Source organism: Narcine bancroftii, chromosome 6, assembly GCF_036971445.1.
Source record: "Narcine bancroftii isolate sNarBan1 chromosome 6, sNarBan1.hap1, whole genome shotgun sequence".
NCBI lineage: Eukaryota > Metazoa > Chordata > Chondrichthyes > Torpediniformes > Narcinidae > Narcine > Narcine bancroftii.
In genome coordinates this window covers 147,887,514-147,902,722 of record NC_091474.1, presented here as the reverse complement: position 1 = coordinate 147,902,722, position 15,209 = coordinate 147,887,514, and the positions used below count along the sequence as shown (strand labels likewise).

Below are 15,209 nucleotides of genomic sequence, written 5' to 3'. Positions count from 1 at the left end.
TGATGCAGGGGTTCATATTTGTGATCTCATCTGGGGAAGTTATTACCTGTTCAAAAAGGACAGACTGCATCTGGATTGGAAAAGGACCAATATCCTTGCAGGCAGGTTTGCTAGAGCTGTTGGGAAGAGTTTAAACTAGGTTGGCAGGGGGATGCGAACCAGCATAGAAGGTGGAAAAGATAATGCAAGATTTGTGAGCAAGGACAGACAGGGAGAAAACATAAATGTAGTCAGTTGGAGGGTCTGAAATATGTATTTCATTGCAAGGAGTATTACAAACAAGGGAGATAAATTTGGAGCATACATCAGTATGTGGAATTACAATGTTGTGGCCATTAGAGAGACTTGGCTGACATAATGACAGAATTGGCTGATGCAGGTACTGGGTTTAGATGGAAGATAAAAAAAAAGAGAGTTGGTGGGGACCAGCATTACTGGTAAGGGATAGTATCACAACTGCAGAAAGAGAGGATGCTGTTCAGGGAACATCTACTGAGTCGGTGCAGGTGGAAGTCAGAAATAGGAAGGGAGCAATCACTGTACTGGGAGTATTTCATGTGCCACTTATTTACCCATTCTCCTCGTCTATAGGCGCCGAAATAGCACATGAGACACTGAGGAACAGATAGGTAGGCAGATTTTGAAATGATGCAGAAATAACTGGGTTGTTGTTAAGAGAGACTTCAACATCACAAATAATGAATGGCACCTCCTTACAGCAAGAGGAATAGATGAGGGAGAATTTTGTCAGCTGTTCAAGGACTCCTGACACAATATGTGGCCCAGTCGACCAGAGGAAAGGCTAAACAGAATCGAGTACTGAGTAATGAACCTGGTCAGATGACAGACCTCTTGTTGGGTGAGAATTTCAGTATTAGTGACCACCAACTCCCTGAGCATAGCTACAGACAAGGATAAAAGTGGACAAAATCGTAAAGATTTTAATTGGGGAAGGGCTAATTATGATAGAATGAGGCAGGAAGTAGGGAATGTAAATTGGGAACAGATGTTCTCGGGAGAAAGCACAGAAATAATGTGGAGTATGTTTAGGGGCCACTTACAAGGGTTCTGGATAGCTTTGTCCCACTGAGAAAGGGGAAAAAAATGGTAGGAAAAGTGATGACAAGACAGATGAAGCAGCTAGTTAAAAGGAATAAAGAAACATACATTAGATTAAGGAAACAAAAATCAAGAAGAGCTCATGAGAATTATGATAACCGGTAACAAACTAAAGGAAGGACTTAGGAGAGCTGAAGAGGCATAAGAAGATCTTGGCAAGTAGAATTCAGGAAAACCCAAAGGCATTCTATGCATACATGAAGAACAGAAGGATGACAAGAGTGAAGGTACGGCTGCTTGAATATAAAAGAGGTAGCATGGACTGGAGGTGGAGGAGGTCCTAAATGAATACTTTGCTTCACAAGCTAAAAGGACCTTGATCAAGGTGAGGACAGAATAGGACAAGGTTGTGTTGAGATTAAGAAAGAGGAAGTGCTGGATCTTCTTAAAAACATTAGAATTGTTGTCCCCAGCACCAGATGAGATGTACCCCAAGGTTGCTATGGGAAGGGAGGGAAGAGATGGCTGAGGTGTTAGCAATTATATTTACATCTACCTTGGTCACAGGGGAGGTGCCGGAAGATTGGAGAATTGTAAATGTGGTCCCCTTGTTTAATAAAAGGAAATAGAGAAAATCCTGGGAGTTCTAGTGAGTCTTACATCAGTAGTGGACAAACTATTGGAGAGGATTCTTAACAAAAGGATTTGAGAATTGAGAGGTACAGTCTTCCCAAGGAGAATTTACATGGTTTTATGAGAAGCCTAACTGAGTTTTTTTGAGAAGGTGACAAAAGAAGTTAATGAAAGTATGGCAGTAGATGTTGGGTATATGGATTTTAGTAAGGCATTTGACAAGGTCCCCTGTGATAGGCTCATTCAGAAAGTCATGAGGCATGGGATCCCTGGAAGCTTGGCTGTGTGGATTCAAAAATTACCTTGCCTGCAGAAAGCAGAGGGCAGTTGTGGACACAAAGTATTTTGCCTGGAGGTCAGTGACTAGTCGAGTTCTGGAGGAATCGGTTCTGCGATCCCCGCTCTTTGTGATTTTTATAAATAACCTGGACAAAGAAGTAGAGGGATGCACCAATAACTTTGTTGTTGATACAAAGGTTGGAGGTGTTGAAGGTTGTCTTAGGTTACAAGGTCTATACCAGGATAGAGACAGGATCCAGATTTAGGTGTAAAAGTGGCAAATGGAGCTTAATTCAGATATGTGTGAGGTGATGCATTTTGGAAGGTCAAACTTGAAGTTAGAATACATGGTTAATGGTAGGATACTTAAGTGTGGAAGAAACGAGGCGCCTTGGGATTCAAGATTGCCACGCAGATTGATAGTGTCATTAAGGAGGCCTATGGTATGTTGTGCTTCATTAGTCAGGGGATTGAGTTCAGGAGTCATGAGGTGAAGTTGCAGCTCGATTATCTCTGGTGAGACCACTCTCAGTTCTAGTCATCTCATTATAGAAAGAATGTGGAAGCTTCAGAGAGAGTGCAGAGGAGATTTTCTAAGATGATGCCTGGATTAGAGAGTATGTCTTATGAGGCAAGGTTAGCAGAGCTAGGGATTGCCTCTTTGGCAGGAAGAAGGATGATAGGTGACTTAATAGAGGTCTACAAGATTATGAGAGGCAAGTACAAGGAAGATCATTAACACTTTTTTTTTCCCCCAGGATCGGGGTAGCAAACACCAGAGGATATCTGTACAAAGTGATGGGAGAAAAGTTTAGGGGAAGATATCAGGAGCAAGTTTTACACACAGAGAGTTGTGGGTGCCTGGAAAGCATTACCTGGCATTGTGGAGGCTGGAACAATAGGGGCATTTAAGAGACTGTTAGACAGTGGCATGAATGAAAGAGTTATGAGGTAGGGTTTTTTTTTTGGATAGGTATATATAGGTCAGCACAAGATTGCAGGCTGAAGGGCCTGTATTGTGTTGTAATGCTCTATGGGCGGCACAGTTAACGAAGCAGTTCATGCAAATTTATTACAGCACCAGCTATCTGGGTTCGAATCTGGCACTGTCAATAAGGAGTTTTTATGTCCTCCCCTAAGTGCTCTGGTTTCCTCCCACCCTTCAAAAAGTACCAGGGCCATAGGTTAATTGAGGTATTTTGGCAACACAAACTCATGGGCCAGAAGGTCCTGTTACCCTGCTGTACTTCTAAATTTAAAAAAATATAATTCTGTGGTTCCAATATATCACGTCGCTGGAAATCACTTCCCATATCAAGAAGGCAGATAATAATGATAAAATATATGATCACCTTCACCAGTACATTAGGATCTTTGGTCAACTAAGGAAAGGTGTTTGAAGATCAATATTTTAAAATCACTCTACCTTCTTATTTGTTTCTATTTCTTAAATAACCAACAGCAAACACCTTAGTCTATCATAGGCACTGACCTCCTGTCTACTGAAGACATATATGTGAAGCACTCCCACAAGAAGGCAGTCAATATCAAAGAGGATCTCCATCTCCTTGCTCACATCTCTTCTTCCTGCTAGTTTAAGTCAAAAGGTATACAACCCTTTAAGTTCTTTACCTCCTTATTCAAGAACAGCTGTCAGGCTCCTGAATCTCCCTAAGCCTCCATAATTATAAACTGCTCCTGGACCTCCAAAAAATCTGTCTGCATTGTTGAAACGTCACATCTTTTTGCACAAACTGCAACTGTGAATATCTATCTATATATCAGTATTTAGCATTCTTTTTTGTCCCATTATGGTAATATAATTAACACGACTGTTGCTGATGCATCTTAGTTGTTTGTATGGCTTACAAGTAAGAATTTCAGTGTATCTGTACATTGTACTTATGTGCATGTCAATAAATTCTCATATCATAGCACTTCAGAGATACTACCAATTTAATTTCTGTAAAATCCTCCAGATCCACTGGAAGAATAAGAAAATCAATGGCAGCATCCTCTCTCTAGCCAAGGACCCCAACACCAAAGCCCAAACTATAGGTTACATTAATCATTCACCCAACACCAATCTCATGAAACATATGCTCTATTCTGAGCACCATCTCAGAATGAGAATACCAGATGTGTAAAATGTTCTGAAAGCCCCTGATAATTGCTGGACAATGATCACTCGATATAGAAACAGATAATTCAAGAAAACAGTCAAGGCATCAACCACGGTAAGAGTGGACAACTTCTCGTACAACTTAGTGACCAAATATCTCCTGTTTAATCACAGCCAAATCTCAGATTCTATAATTTCAGATTTATTGTCAGAGTACATACATGACAAAACATACAACCCTGAGATTCCTTTTTGCTGCGGGCATGGCAGAATTACCAGTAATTGGTAGCGCAGAAAATAAATTATACATGCTGTAAACAAATTAAAGAACTGTAAACAGATAACAAATGTAAACAAACTGACTGAGCAATACAGAGAGAACAAAATAAAATCAATAAAGTGCACAAGTAAGAGTCCTTAAATGAGTCCCTGAATGAGTTTGTCGTTGAGGAGGCTGATGGTGGAGGAGTAGCAACTCTTCCTGAACCTGGTGGTGAGTCTTGTGGCACCAATACCTCTTCCCTGATGGCAGCAACAAGAACAGAGCATGTGCTGGGTAGTGTGGTCTTTGATGATTCCTGCTGCCCTCCTTGTGCATTCCTTGTAAATGTACTCAATAGGGGGGAGGGTTTTGCCTGAGATGTCCTGGGCTGTGTCCACTACCTTTTGGAGGGCTTTACGCTCAGGGGTATTGGTGTTTCCATACCAGACTGATGCCATTAGTCAACACACTTTCCACTACACCTCTATAGAAATTTGCCAGGGTTTCTGATGTCACATCAAATCTGCACAAACTCCTGAGAAAGTAGAGGCGCTGACGTACTTGCTTCATGATGCCATTGGTGTGTTGGGTCCAGGAAAGATCTTCTAAGATAGTGACCTCCAGGAACCTAAATTTGCTCCCCCTCTGATCACCCAATGATCATTGGATTGTATACCTCTAGGTTTCTTTTCCTGAAGTCAACAATCAGCTCCTTAGTTTTGGTGACATTGAGTGCAAGGTTGTAGTTGGTCCACCATTTAGCCAAGTTTTCAATCTCCTATCTGTAACACATAATCCTAATAGAAGCCAAAGATTGAATCACATGTATGGAGATTTACAGTGGTCCACAATAACTTTATCAATATACTGCTCAGTTGCCCGAATACTCTCACGCCTTAGCAAATGAGACCAATATTTCATTTCCCTTCCTAATTGCATGCTGGACCCGCATAGTAAAGTTGTGCATCACGCACATGTGCATCCTGATCTTCCTCCGGTAACATTTCAAATCCTATTTCCACCTTCACCCATAGCAAGCTTTCCTCTTCTTCCTACCAAAGTGGAGGAACTTCATTTTCATGTGAAACTTCAACTGCAAAGTGCTTCGCCGACCCCATCACTTCAACCATCCATTTCCCTCGCAGATTCTTCACATCCACCTTGCACCTTGTTTTCCCTACTTATTTTCTTCTGAAATACGCAATGGATAAAATGTTCTCTTTCTAATTCATTAAAACAAGTTATTGGGTTGTGGAGAAGGTGTCTACAGGAAATATTTTAGTCAAATTCTAGCATTTTTTGTTTGTGACAAAAAATTTGAAGATGAAATTTCAGTAGTCTTGCCCCAAGGGTCAAGTTTAGAAATTCCAGTCAACCAGGACAAAGGAGCATTTCAAGAAGTATCAAAATTTTCAAAAAGTTCTAGGTATTGCAGCAAAGGACTGTATATGTGGAAAAGACAATACTATCTGAAGAAATAAATGAGCTTATTCTATCAATGATATTGTTATCAGTTGTTCCAACTTTTATTTTTGGAAATTAATTCTGGTATGACCTTATTATTTGTTGCCTCTTGAACAAAAAATGCTTCCCCATTGTCTCCAAGCTTCATCTGCAGCTCTACAGGTTCTCCATTGATTTCTATATCCACCTAAAAAGTGAAAACACATTTCAACCAAAAATTATACAATATTTATGGAACAGGGCAGGCTAAGATAAAAATGCTTAAAATTTCAAAAGGCTTAAATGTTATTTTTGTTGTTTTTTTTTTTAAAAAAAACACATACTTCACACAAATCTGTGTACATGCATCCAAAAAGATTGAACTTTTAAATTTAGCCTCTTAATCACATTAATTATCCAGGTTACCCAACTGCCTATGGCATGGGGGACATTTCAAATCAGTTTCATTTTTTTTTATATTTGATACAATGTTGGCTTTTTAAAGTAATGAAAATAACTTTTTTGCTTGTGGTTCAAAGAATTAGCCAGCTCCATCAGTTACCAAATTCTAATCCATTACCTTAGCACGGTTTTGAATGGGATCATGGTGAATCTTTTCAGTACTAACCCCACATTTCTCTATTTTCACATCCAAACATTTTGTTTGAGACTACCTATCCAACAAAAGGCTCACACCAGGCATGCTGTTAACATTTAAAACGAGTAACTCACTTCTTATATCAAAGGCTTTTGCTAACTTACCACTTTTTCTCTGGATCGGAGCACTCCTAGTTTTCCAAAGCGAACATGGAATGGGGAACACTGGAGACTGCCGTCTGGCTGTTGAACAACAATGATATCGATGCAGCCAGATAAAGTGGCAGGATTTAATCCCTTGTAGAGTTCTTTCACCGTGACAAATACTTGCCCAGCCAACTGCCCAACGTAATTCATAGTCTGTGCCTTTTAAACAAAACAAGTATTTACTTACAAAACTGTTCCATTCTTTTTTATTACAAGTACAAAACAGGCAATATTAAGTCATAATAACATCCAATGGATAGAGGTGAGAAATATGAAAGTTCATTTGAGGAAATGGTACCAGAAAATAAATTACAAATTGACAGACCCCTTACAAACTCAAATCTGAAATTTCACTACAGCTAAATTCTTAAAGGTATCTTGTATTTCTAACTATAAGTACAAAATAACACTGAACTAATGATTGTTTGAACCCTCCTGTCAATTTAAGTTATTTTTTATTTGATGAAAGCATGATCATATATTGGAAATATTGACAGAGCTTATGAGTGATCCAGTTGTTTGCTTATCAATTGTGACATTTATTAAATCTTGAAAAGTGATTTTATCCATTTTATAATTTGAAAAGGGATTAATCATCTTCATTTATGGAACATCAACAATTTCTAATCCATATTTCTTAATAAATCAAGAGATTGCTTTTGAAACAAGAAGATGCAATATGTTCTTTTGGTCCAGATAAAAAACTCAAAAGATTTTATCAAACAGTTATAGACAAAGTTTAAACTTGACATAACAGTTATCTACTTCATTGAAGTAACTTTAAGGGTAGTCATAAATCAACAAAGAAACACAAATGAAGAAAAGTGAAGAAATCCATTAAAGCAGTCGTGTAATTTATTCTGCCAGGAGCTCAACCAAATCACACAACTTTCATTTTCCTGAAACTTTCCTTTCCTCACTGGATCAACATGTTGCTTCAACTGTTCATTCTGATTTATAAATCATCTCAGGAATCAGAAACGTACAAAAAAATTTAAAAAGCCATCCAGTTGGATGCCCTTTACCAACACTCCATAAAAAGTCTCTTCCAACTAAAAACTCTGCCATTTTTGAATTACGTTGTTTATTGTTGTAGATTCCCATTGCGCTGCTCATATTTTAACAAGTATTATTAACTGGATGTACTTTTGTTTACTTTTATCAATCTCCTCTTTACGTCTCATTTCTCCACCCCTCCACTTGAATTATTTTTCCCCTTAATAAGCAGTCTTCACAGCATATAATGCTGGTTTTTTGATGAATTATTACAGAACATGTACATCTACATTTATTGTAGAGATACGAGGTCAAGTCTCTACAAGCATCAGGATATTCCATGTCATCTGTATGACAGATCACCACTGACTGTAACCAACAGAATGTTTTTTTTTTTAACTTCTGATGAGCTCAACTCGCACAAACATAAATAACAAATCCAAAACCACCTACATGTAGAAACTTGTCCCAAGTCAAAAAGATCAGCTTAATGTTTCAACTCAGGACCAGAACTTTTCTTTTGACTGAATAATTATACCTTTTTTTTTTAACTGACATCTTTCCTCCCAACACTTTGCTTTTATACAATTATATGCATGCAGAGATTTCCCACTTTAACATCATAGTCGATCATCAATGACCATTTAAACACTCTCTCCATATATAATGCAAATACCATACAATTTTTCTGGTGAAAGTAGTGCTTTTGGGAAGGGCACGTCAAGATTTAGAGCCAACAAAGATGAAGCAAGAGTGGTATAAAGTATGGCATACAACGAAAAGGCATTCCCAAGCACCTTGTTCTTTCTGGTGGCAGAAGTGAGAACCTGAGATATGTTGTTGGAATAGTCAAGACACAAAACTATAATACCTTTTGAAAACAATACACATATCAACCACTGCCAACAGCAAAACCACTTCTCAGAGGCTCTGCCTCACAGATACAAAGGACCTGCCTTCAACCTTGACATTGACTAAATATCTGCATGAAATCTACAAGTTCAGCATATGTATTTCCATTGGCGGCATTATTTTCCTCACACATCCCAAAGACGTGCTGGTAAATTAGTTGGCCACTGAACATTACCCAGCAGTGAAGATGACAAAAAGAATCAAAGTAGAATTGTTGGGCATGCAAGAGAGATATGTTGCAGGACCACAGGGAAATATGTGGGAATGAGAGTGATGGGATTGCTTTGCTGGCACAGGCATGAACCCAGTGAGATGAATAGCTTCCTTCTGCATCATCGTAAGAAGTGATGGAGAGAATAAATGTTGAGGATAGTGGAATGGGTGTAAATCATGCAGGCTGCTTAGGCGTGGGTTATATATGGATGGTGGAGGAACACGTGGCCTCCGTGTCTGGAACATTGTGGATTGTGGAGGCTCATGTGCCCTCCCTGTCTGAAACTTATTCGGAAGTTGCATCACCTGTCAATCAAGGTTGGACACCAGCCACCCATTAGTGCACATCTTACCATTGGCTCATTAAATGATTCAATGTCATCATTGGGTAGATGCCCAGCTCAGTTCAGTATAAAACATCGATGCACACCACATTTCTTCCTCTCTGCCTCTTGGTCCAAGTCCTGGACATCACTCCACGCAGATCACTACTGTGGGCATCACTAGAGGAGTTGTGGGTAAGGTGTAGTACCAAGATAGATCAGTGCTTGCAGAGAGCCGCACCCCCATTGGTACAGGGAATCTGGAACGTGTTTGAAAGTCCCAGACTGTAAAGTGCATACATGTGCAGGAGCATGTGAAAGACAGATGGCCACTGGTATTGGAGTCCAAGTTGTGAATGTCCAAATGTGAATGTCTATATTTTTGTTTAGTAGTGGCGTAATTAAGTATCATTTGACATCTTCTCCAGTTTGTCTTTTGTGTGCTAAATAAAGTTACCTTCGATTGTAATACTTGTGTCCAGATTCTCAGAGAACCCACCAAAGTCGATACTTCCCAAACACAACAGTGGCCAAAGGCTGAGAGTTATCAGAACTCTGTTCACTTATGGAAAGTAATCATGTGCTGACTTCAACCTTGTCAGTGCTGGAAAGATCCTGAGGAGTTTCTGGTCAATATTGAGGAACTCTCAGATAGCAATGCCATTGAACATCAATGGTGGTTGATCAGACTCTATTTTGGAGGAAGGTAACTGCCTGACACTTCTGATAATTGAACATTATCTGCCACTTATTAGGTCAAGCCTGAATGTTGTAGACAGCACATAGGCAAGGACCGCTTCATTTACGGAAGAGTTGCACAAGGAATTGTACATAATCACACTCCTAACATCATGATGAAAGGTCTGATCTTCAGCCAGACCCTCCTGCCACACGCCCCCTCCAGCCAGACCCTCCTGCCACACGCCCCCTCCAGCCAGACCCTCCTGCCACACGCCCCCTCCAGCCAGACCCTCCTGCCACACGCCCCCTCCAGCCAGACCCTCCTGCCACACGCCCCCTCCAGCCAGACCCTCCTGCCACACGCCCCCTCCAGCCAGACCCTCCTGCCACACGCCCCCTCCAGCCAGACCCTCCTGCCACACGCCCCCTCCAGCCAGACCCTCCTGCCACACGCCCCCTCCAGCCAGACCCTCCTGCCACACGCCCCCTCCAGCCAGACCCTCCTGCCACACGCCCCCTCCAGCCAGACCCTCCTGCCACACGCCCCCTCCAGCCATGACCTCCTGCCACCCTGCCTCCACCAACTAAACATCACTCCACGCACATTTCCAGCTCCAGCATGACTGCTGCCCCAGCCCACCTCGCATTGCTGTGCGTCCCAGCTCATCGATCCAGCACCGTCATCATCACACCTGCCCCATCATCATTACACGCCCTCAGACAGTGGAAACCCGCTCAGACTGCATCGAACGAAGTTACCTGCACTGTTCTGCCGCGTCTGGCCTCTCACTCGGAGCGTCGGGACGCACTGGACGTGTCCAGGCAGCGGGTTGAGGACGAGCTCCAGCCAGCTCGGGGCTGCTGACGTCACCAGCACCCGGAGACCACGCTCCAATGGCGGAGCGGGACGGGGGAGTGGGCGGGGCGAGGCGACTCGGACGCTCCACAGTTGCTGCCCGGGGAAAGTATCCGTGTCCTTTAAAACGTGGATTTCCACATTGCATTCGACCTCCCAATTATTTCACTGACGCACGATCAAATGCTTAGCTAATTACATGAGAGTAGCTGGCCAAAACATTGGCCAGTTCCACGTCGGACCTTAGAGGGCGAAAGGTGTGTGTTTGAAGCGATGGTAAAGGATGCGGCTATTAAAACTGAGGCTGGGTTGAGGGGATCAATGTTGCAATGTACAGTAATGACACAAAGTATGCGAAAAGACTTTGCATGGTTTTCTTTTATAGGTTGTTTTATTCAGAAGAGTTAATGTGGGGGGAAATATTGATAACAATGCCTATCTATTTGATCAACGTGAGATGTCGGGGTGCTTTATTTTCAGAAAACAAACTTAATTCGTTAAAATATATACATTAAAATGCAATCTGCTGTCTGAAGAAATGCTGCTGGGTTTCCTGATTTAGCTGAACTTCCCCCTTTGCAATGTCCCACGAACAGTCATTAGCTGGTCATTTGTTTGACTGATGCATCAGGCGGTGGGCTCAACCTGAGGTGATCTGCTCAGCCAATCAGGCAACAGTACTCCCATGAAATACACTTAGCTGATGGTATTTGCCTGGTTGGAACAAGGTTATCATCCTCTTGGCTTGGCAATCAGGGTTCTTTTTTAATGGAATCAACAGGGACTTTCATGCTTCGTTTCAAAATAGCTTCGTGCAAGCAGTTTCAAAGTGAAAATTCTGAAGAGCTGTCAAATAATAATTATCCATAATGAATTTGTTTAATTTTCCTGACTTTCCCTAGAAAAATAATATCTTGGGATGGTCTGAAAATTCACTTTAAATCCAGGTGTGTAGTGGCCCACGAACCGAGTCGCAACTGGACTCACAAAAGGGCCGGCGATCGCGAGGGCCCCGCAGGCACCAATAGCTAAAGTCCCATGTGACCTCCCACATGGCGGGAAATAGCGGGTAATGGTGGGAACGACGGCCAGTCGGAGGCTGGCGCTGCGATAACGTCGCCCCTGTCTTTAGAGGAAGGGAGTGAATATAAACAGCTGGCCGTGCAATAAATCAGTCTTCGCCCTCGACTCAACTGTGTGTGTTGTTCTTACTCCACACTTCACATAGCGTGCATGTTACAGTTATGACCCTGGCAGGTCCAACCAGTAGTTGGACACAAAGATGATGGACCAAGCAGTTCTCCACGTGATCTCACTAAAGCTGCCAATGTTCTGGGTATTGCAGCGACATGTGTGGTTCAAACAGGCCGATGCCCATTTCCACTTTTGACAGATCGCCACCAACAGCACCCACTATGTAGTGAGCTCGCTCAATCAGGACACGGAAGCAAAGGTCATCGATTTCCTATGGCGGCCTCCAGAGCAAAGCAAATATGGTACCTTCAAAGAGTTACTAACGTGCACTTTTGGGGCACCCGTTTGCTCCATATGGAAAGTTTGGAGGACAGGGTCCCATCCATCCTCATGAGTGAGCTGCATGCACACACTGAGGGGCACAGGCCTTGAGCAGATTTTCCTGAAGTAGCTGCCCAACAGATTGCCAAGCCCCAATCCCAGCCGGCAACAAGGCCACAGCAAACAGAGAGGCAAGTGGAACCCCCCCCTACCCAGCCATATTGCTATAATCATCAATGACGATGTGCAGGGGCCTGTCAATGCCTTCCACCCTGTGCATTTCCGGGAAATGCCATGGCCAACCATCGTGAATGATTTCGGTGGTTGGCCAAAGTGACAGCGTCCTCCAAGTGTGGTTCTCTATGTCAGGAAGGTGCCCGGCACTGAGAGCAGCAAACAGCACCTCTATATGAACTTACAACGCCTGCACCATTCCCCTATGATTTGCTAGACAACGATTTAAGTGGACGTCTACTGTCGCAGTAGTGGCGCAACGCTCCTGGGGACCGATTTCCTGCACGCCCACTGCCTGCTGTTAGACTTGGTGCATGCCAGAACTTTTCAGACGATGCCCCTGGGGAAGCCAAACTACCGGCCCCCCAGCTCAACTCTGTCTCACTGTCTGACAACGCCTGGACATGCATCGTGGTGGAGTTCCCTGCAATCATGATGCCTCAGTGCTCCTTCAGGGAACTGAAGACACCACATCCTCACTGAGGATGACCCCCACTCCATGCCAGGGTGCGGTGCCTTCCCCCTGAAAAACTTACCCTCGTCAAAGAGGAATTTGGGGATAGTGTGAAAGTTGGACAGCCCCTAGGCACCCCCCCCCCCTCTCGCAACATGGTCCAGAAGGCAGCAGGAGGGTGGAGGCCAAGTGTTGATTACCAATGCCTCAATGAGGCCACCACACCAGACAGATGCCCTGTGCCTCATATCCAAGACTTTACCACCAACTTCCAAGGGGCAAAGGTCAATTTAATCAGGGGTTGTCATCATATCCCAGTGTACCCAAAACCACATAATAACCCTCTTAGGCCTGTTCAAATTCATGAGGATTCCCTTCAGGCTTAAGAACACTGCTCAGATGTTTCAGCCGCTGATGGACGCGGGGGGCCGGTATCTCCCATTCGCAGTCATCTACTTGGATGATATACTTTTTCAGCCACAACCACTCAGAGCACATGGCCCACCTCGGGCAACTATTCACCCTCCTGTAGGAGTTGGGGTTGACCATCAACCCTACAAAGTGTCAGTTTGGACTGGACACAATTGATTTCCTGGGCCATCAGATTGACAGGTATTAGCTGAGAAGGTGGAGGCCGTTCAATGATCCACGAAACCTCTCACCATGAAAAGGCTACAGGAATTCACCAGTATGATTAACTTCTACCATCGATTCATACCAGCAGCAGCTCAGATCATGCGTTTGGATCATGTTCCCCCTTTACGCACTCATGGTTGGAAAAATAAAGACGTTGCCTGAGATGGGGAGCCCTCAGAGGTGTTCCAGAAGGCCAAGGATGTCCTGTTTAAAGCCACCCTTCTAGTTCACCCCTGACCACGGCCGACCACCCTCATAGAGGACACCTCCAGTACAGCGGTCGGAAGGGTCTTCAAACAGCTAATTGATGGGCAATGTCAGCCCCTGGCCTTCTTTAGCAGGCTCTTCTGGTCATCTAAACTTAAATTGAATGCCTTGACCAGGAGCTATTGGTACTATATATGGCAGTCAGGCACTTCCAGTACTTTCTGGAAGGCAAACAAACAATTCAAGGTCTTCACAGTTAGTGGTTTAAGTTTCACCCTCCACAAAGTGTCTGACCCATGGTCAGCCAGGCATCAGAGGCACCTCTTCTATGTGTCCGAATTCACAACGGACATCGAACACGTTGCCCGCAAGAGCAACGTGGTGGCCAATGCATTCTCCAATCCCGCCCTATCCGAGGGCATAGACTATTAATCCCTAGCCAGAACACTGAGATCCTGGCTTACAGAACGGTGCTTTTCTGGCTGCGGCTGCAGGCTATCGTCATTGCCCCAAGCAACCAGACACTACTCTGCGACGATTCCACTAGCAAACCCCGTCCCATCATGCCGGCAGCATGGAGACGACAGATCTTCGACATGGTGCATAACCTGGCACATCTGGCCATCAGAATCATGGTAAAGATGGTGGCCAGCAGGTTTGTCTGGCCTAGTCTCCATAAACTGGTCAATCAGTGGGCCATGACCTGCATGGTCTGCCAAATGTCCAAGATGCAAACTCCCACTAAAGCACCTCCCCAGGGTTTTGAGCCAGTGCAATGTAGGTTCAGCCACGTCCAATTTCCCAGGGTGGGGGGACGAGATACCTCCTCACTACAGTTAATTGCTCCACAAGGTGGCCGACATGACCACGAAGGCCTGTGCCAGGGTAATAATCAACATCTGGGTGTCCAGGTTCAGAGTCCCGGAACATCTCACCTCTGACTGAGGAGCACAGTTTACCTCGGGGCTCTGGGTGGTGCTAGTCAAACTGATGGGAATCCATACCACAGCATATCACCTGCAGGCCAACAGGTTGGCGGAGCGATACCACAGACACTTAAAAGCTGCCTTGATGGCCTGGCTCAAGGGGCTCAACTGGGCAAATGAACTGCCTTGGGTCTTTCAGGGGATACGCACCATGTTGAAAGAGAACTTTAATGCCTCTGCAGGAGAAATGGTCTATGACGCACCATTGGTAATCTCAGGGGAATTCTTAGCTGCTGCCAAGGATCCAGAAACCCCCATGGTGGCACTGAAACAGCTGAGGGAAAGACTGGGTACCCTAGCCCCTCCACAGCCCCCTACACATAGCCAGCCCCAATCTTTTGTCCCTCAAGGACTTGCACACCTATGAATATGTTTTTGCGCCAAGGGGAGTGAACTGAACACCCCTCCAATGGCCATACAAGGGGATGTACAGAGTCATCAGGCACAATGGGTCGATGTGTGTATTGGACATTTCCAGTAAGGAGGAAACCTTCATCCTCGACCACCTGAAACCGGCCCACATTGACATTAGTCAGCCAGTCAAGACTCAGCCCCCGTGAAGCAGAGGTACACTGCCCAAAGCATTAGCAGGCA

General features: G+C 43.9%; 1 protein-coding gene across 6 annotated transcripts in view; it reads right to left on the bottom strand.

Moving 5' to 3' along the window:
• Positions 1–15,209, bottom strand: part of lpin1a (lipin 1a) — a 122,067-nt gene that overhangs the window by 69,714 nt on the left and 37,144 nt on the right. For 5 of the 6 annotated variants that reach the window (XM_069886327.1, XM_069886321.1, XM_069886325.1 and 2 more), the window contains exons 2-3: positions 6,561–6,761; positions 5,911–6,006 (exon numbers count right to left, since the gene is read on the bottom strand). In XM_069886327.1, the coding sequence (XP_069742428.1) occupies positions 5,911–6,006; positions 6,561–6,761 (297 nt within the window). Of the gene's footprint in view, positions 1–5,910; positions 6,007–6,560; positions 6,762–10,486; positions 10,596–15,209 lie in introns of those variants that run through there. The other variant, XM_069886324.1, reaches the window with a different exon arrangement.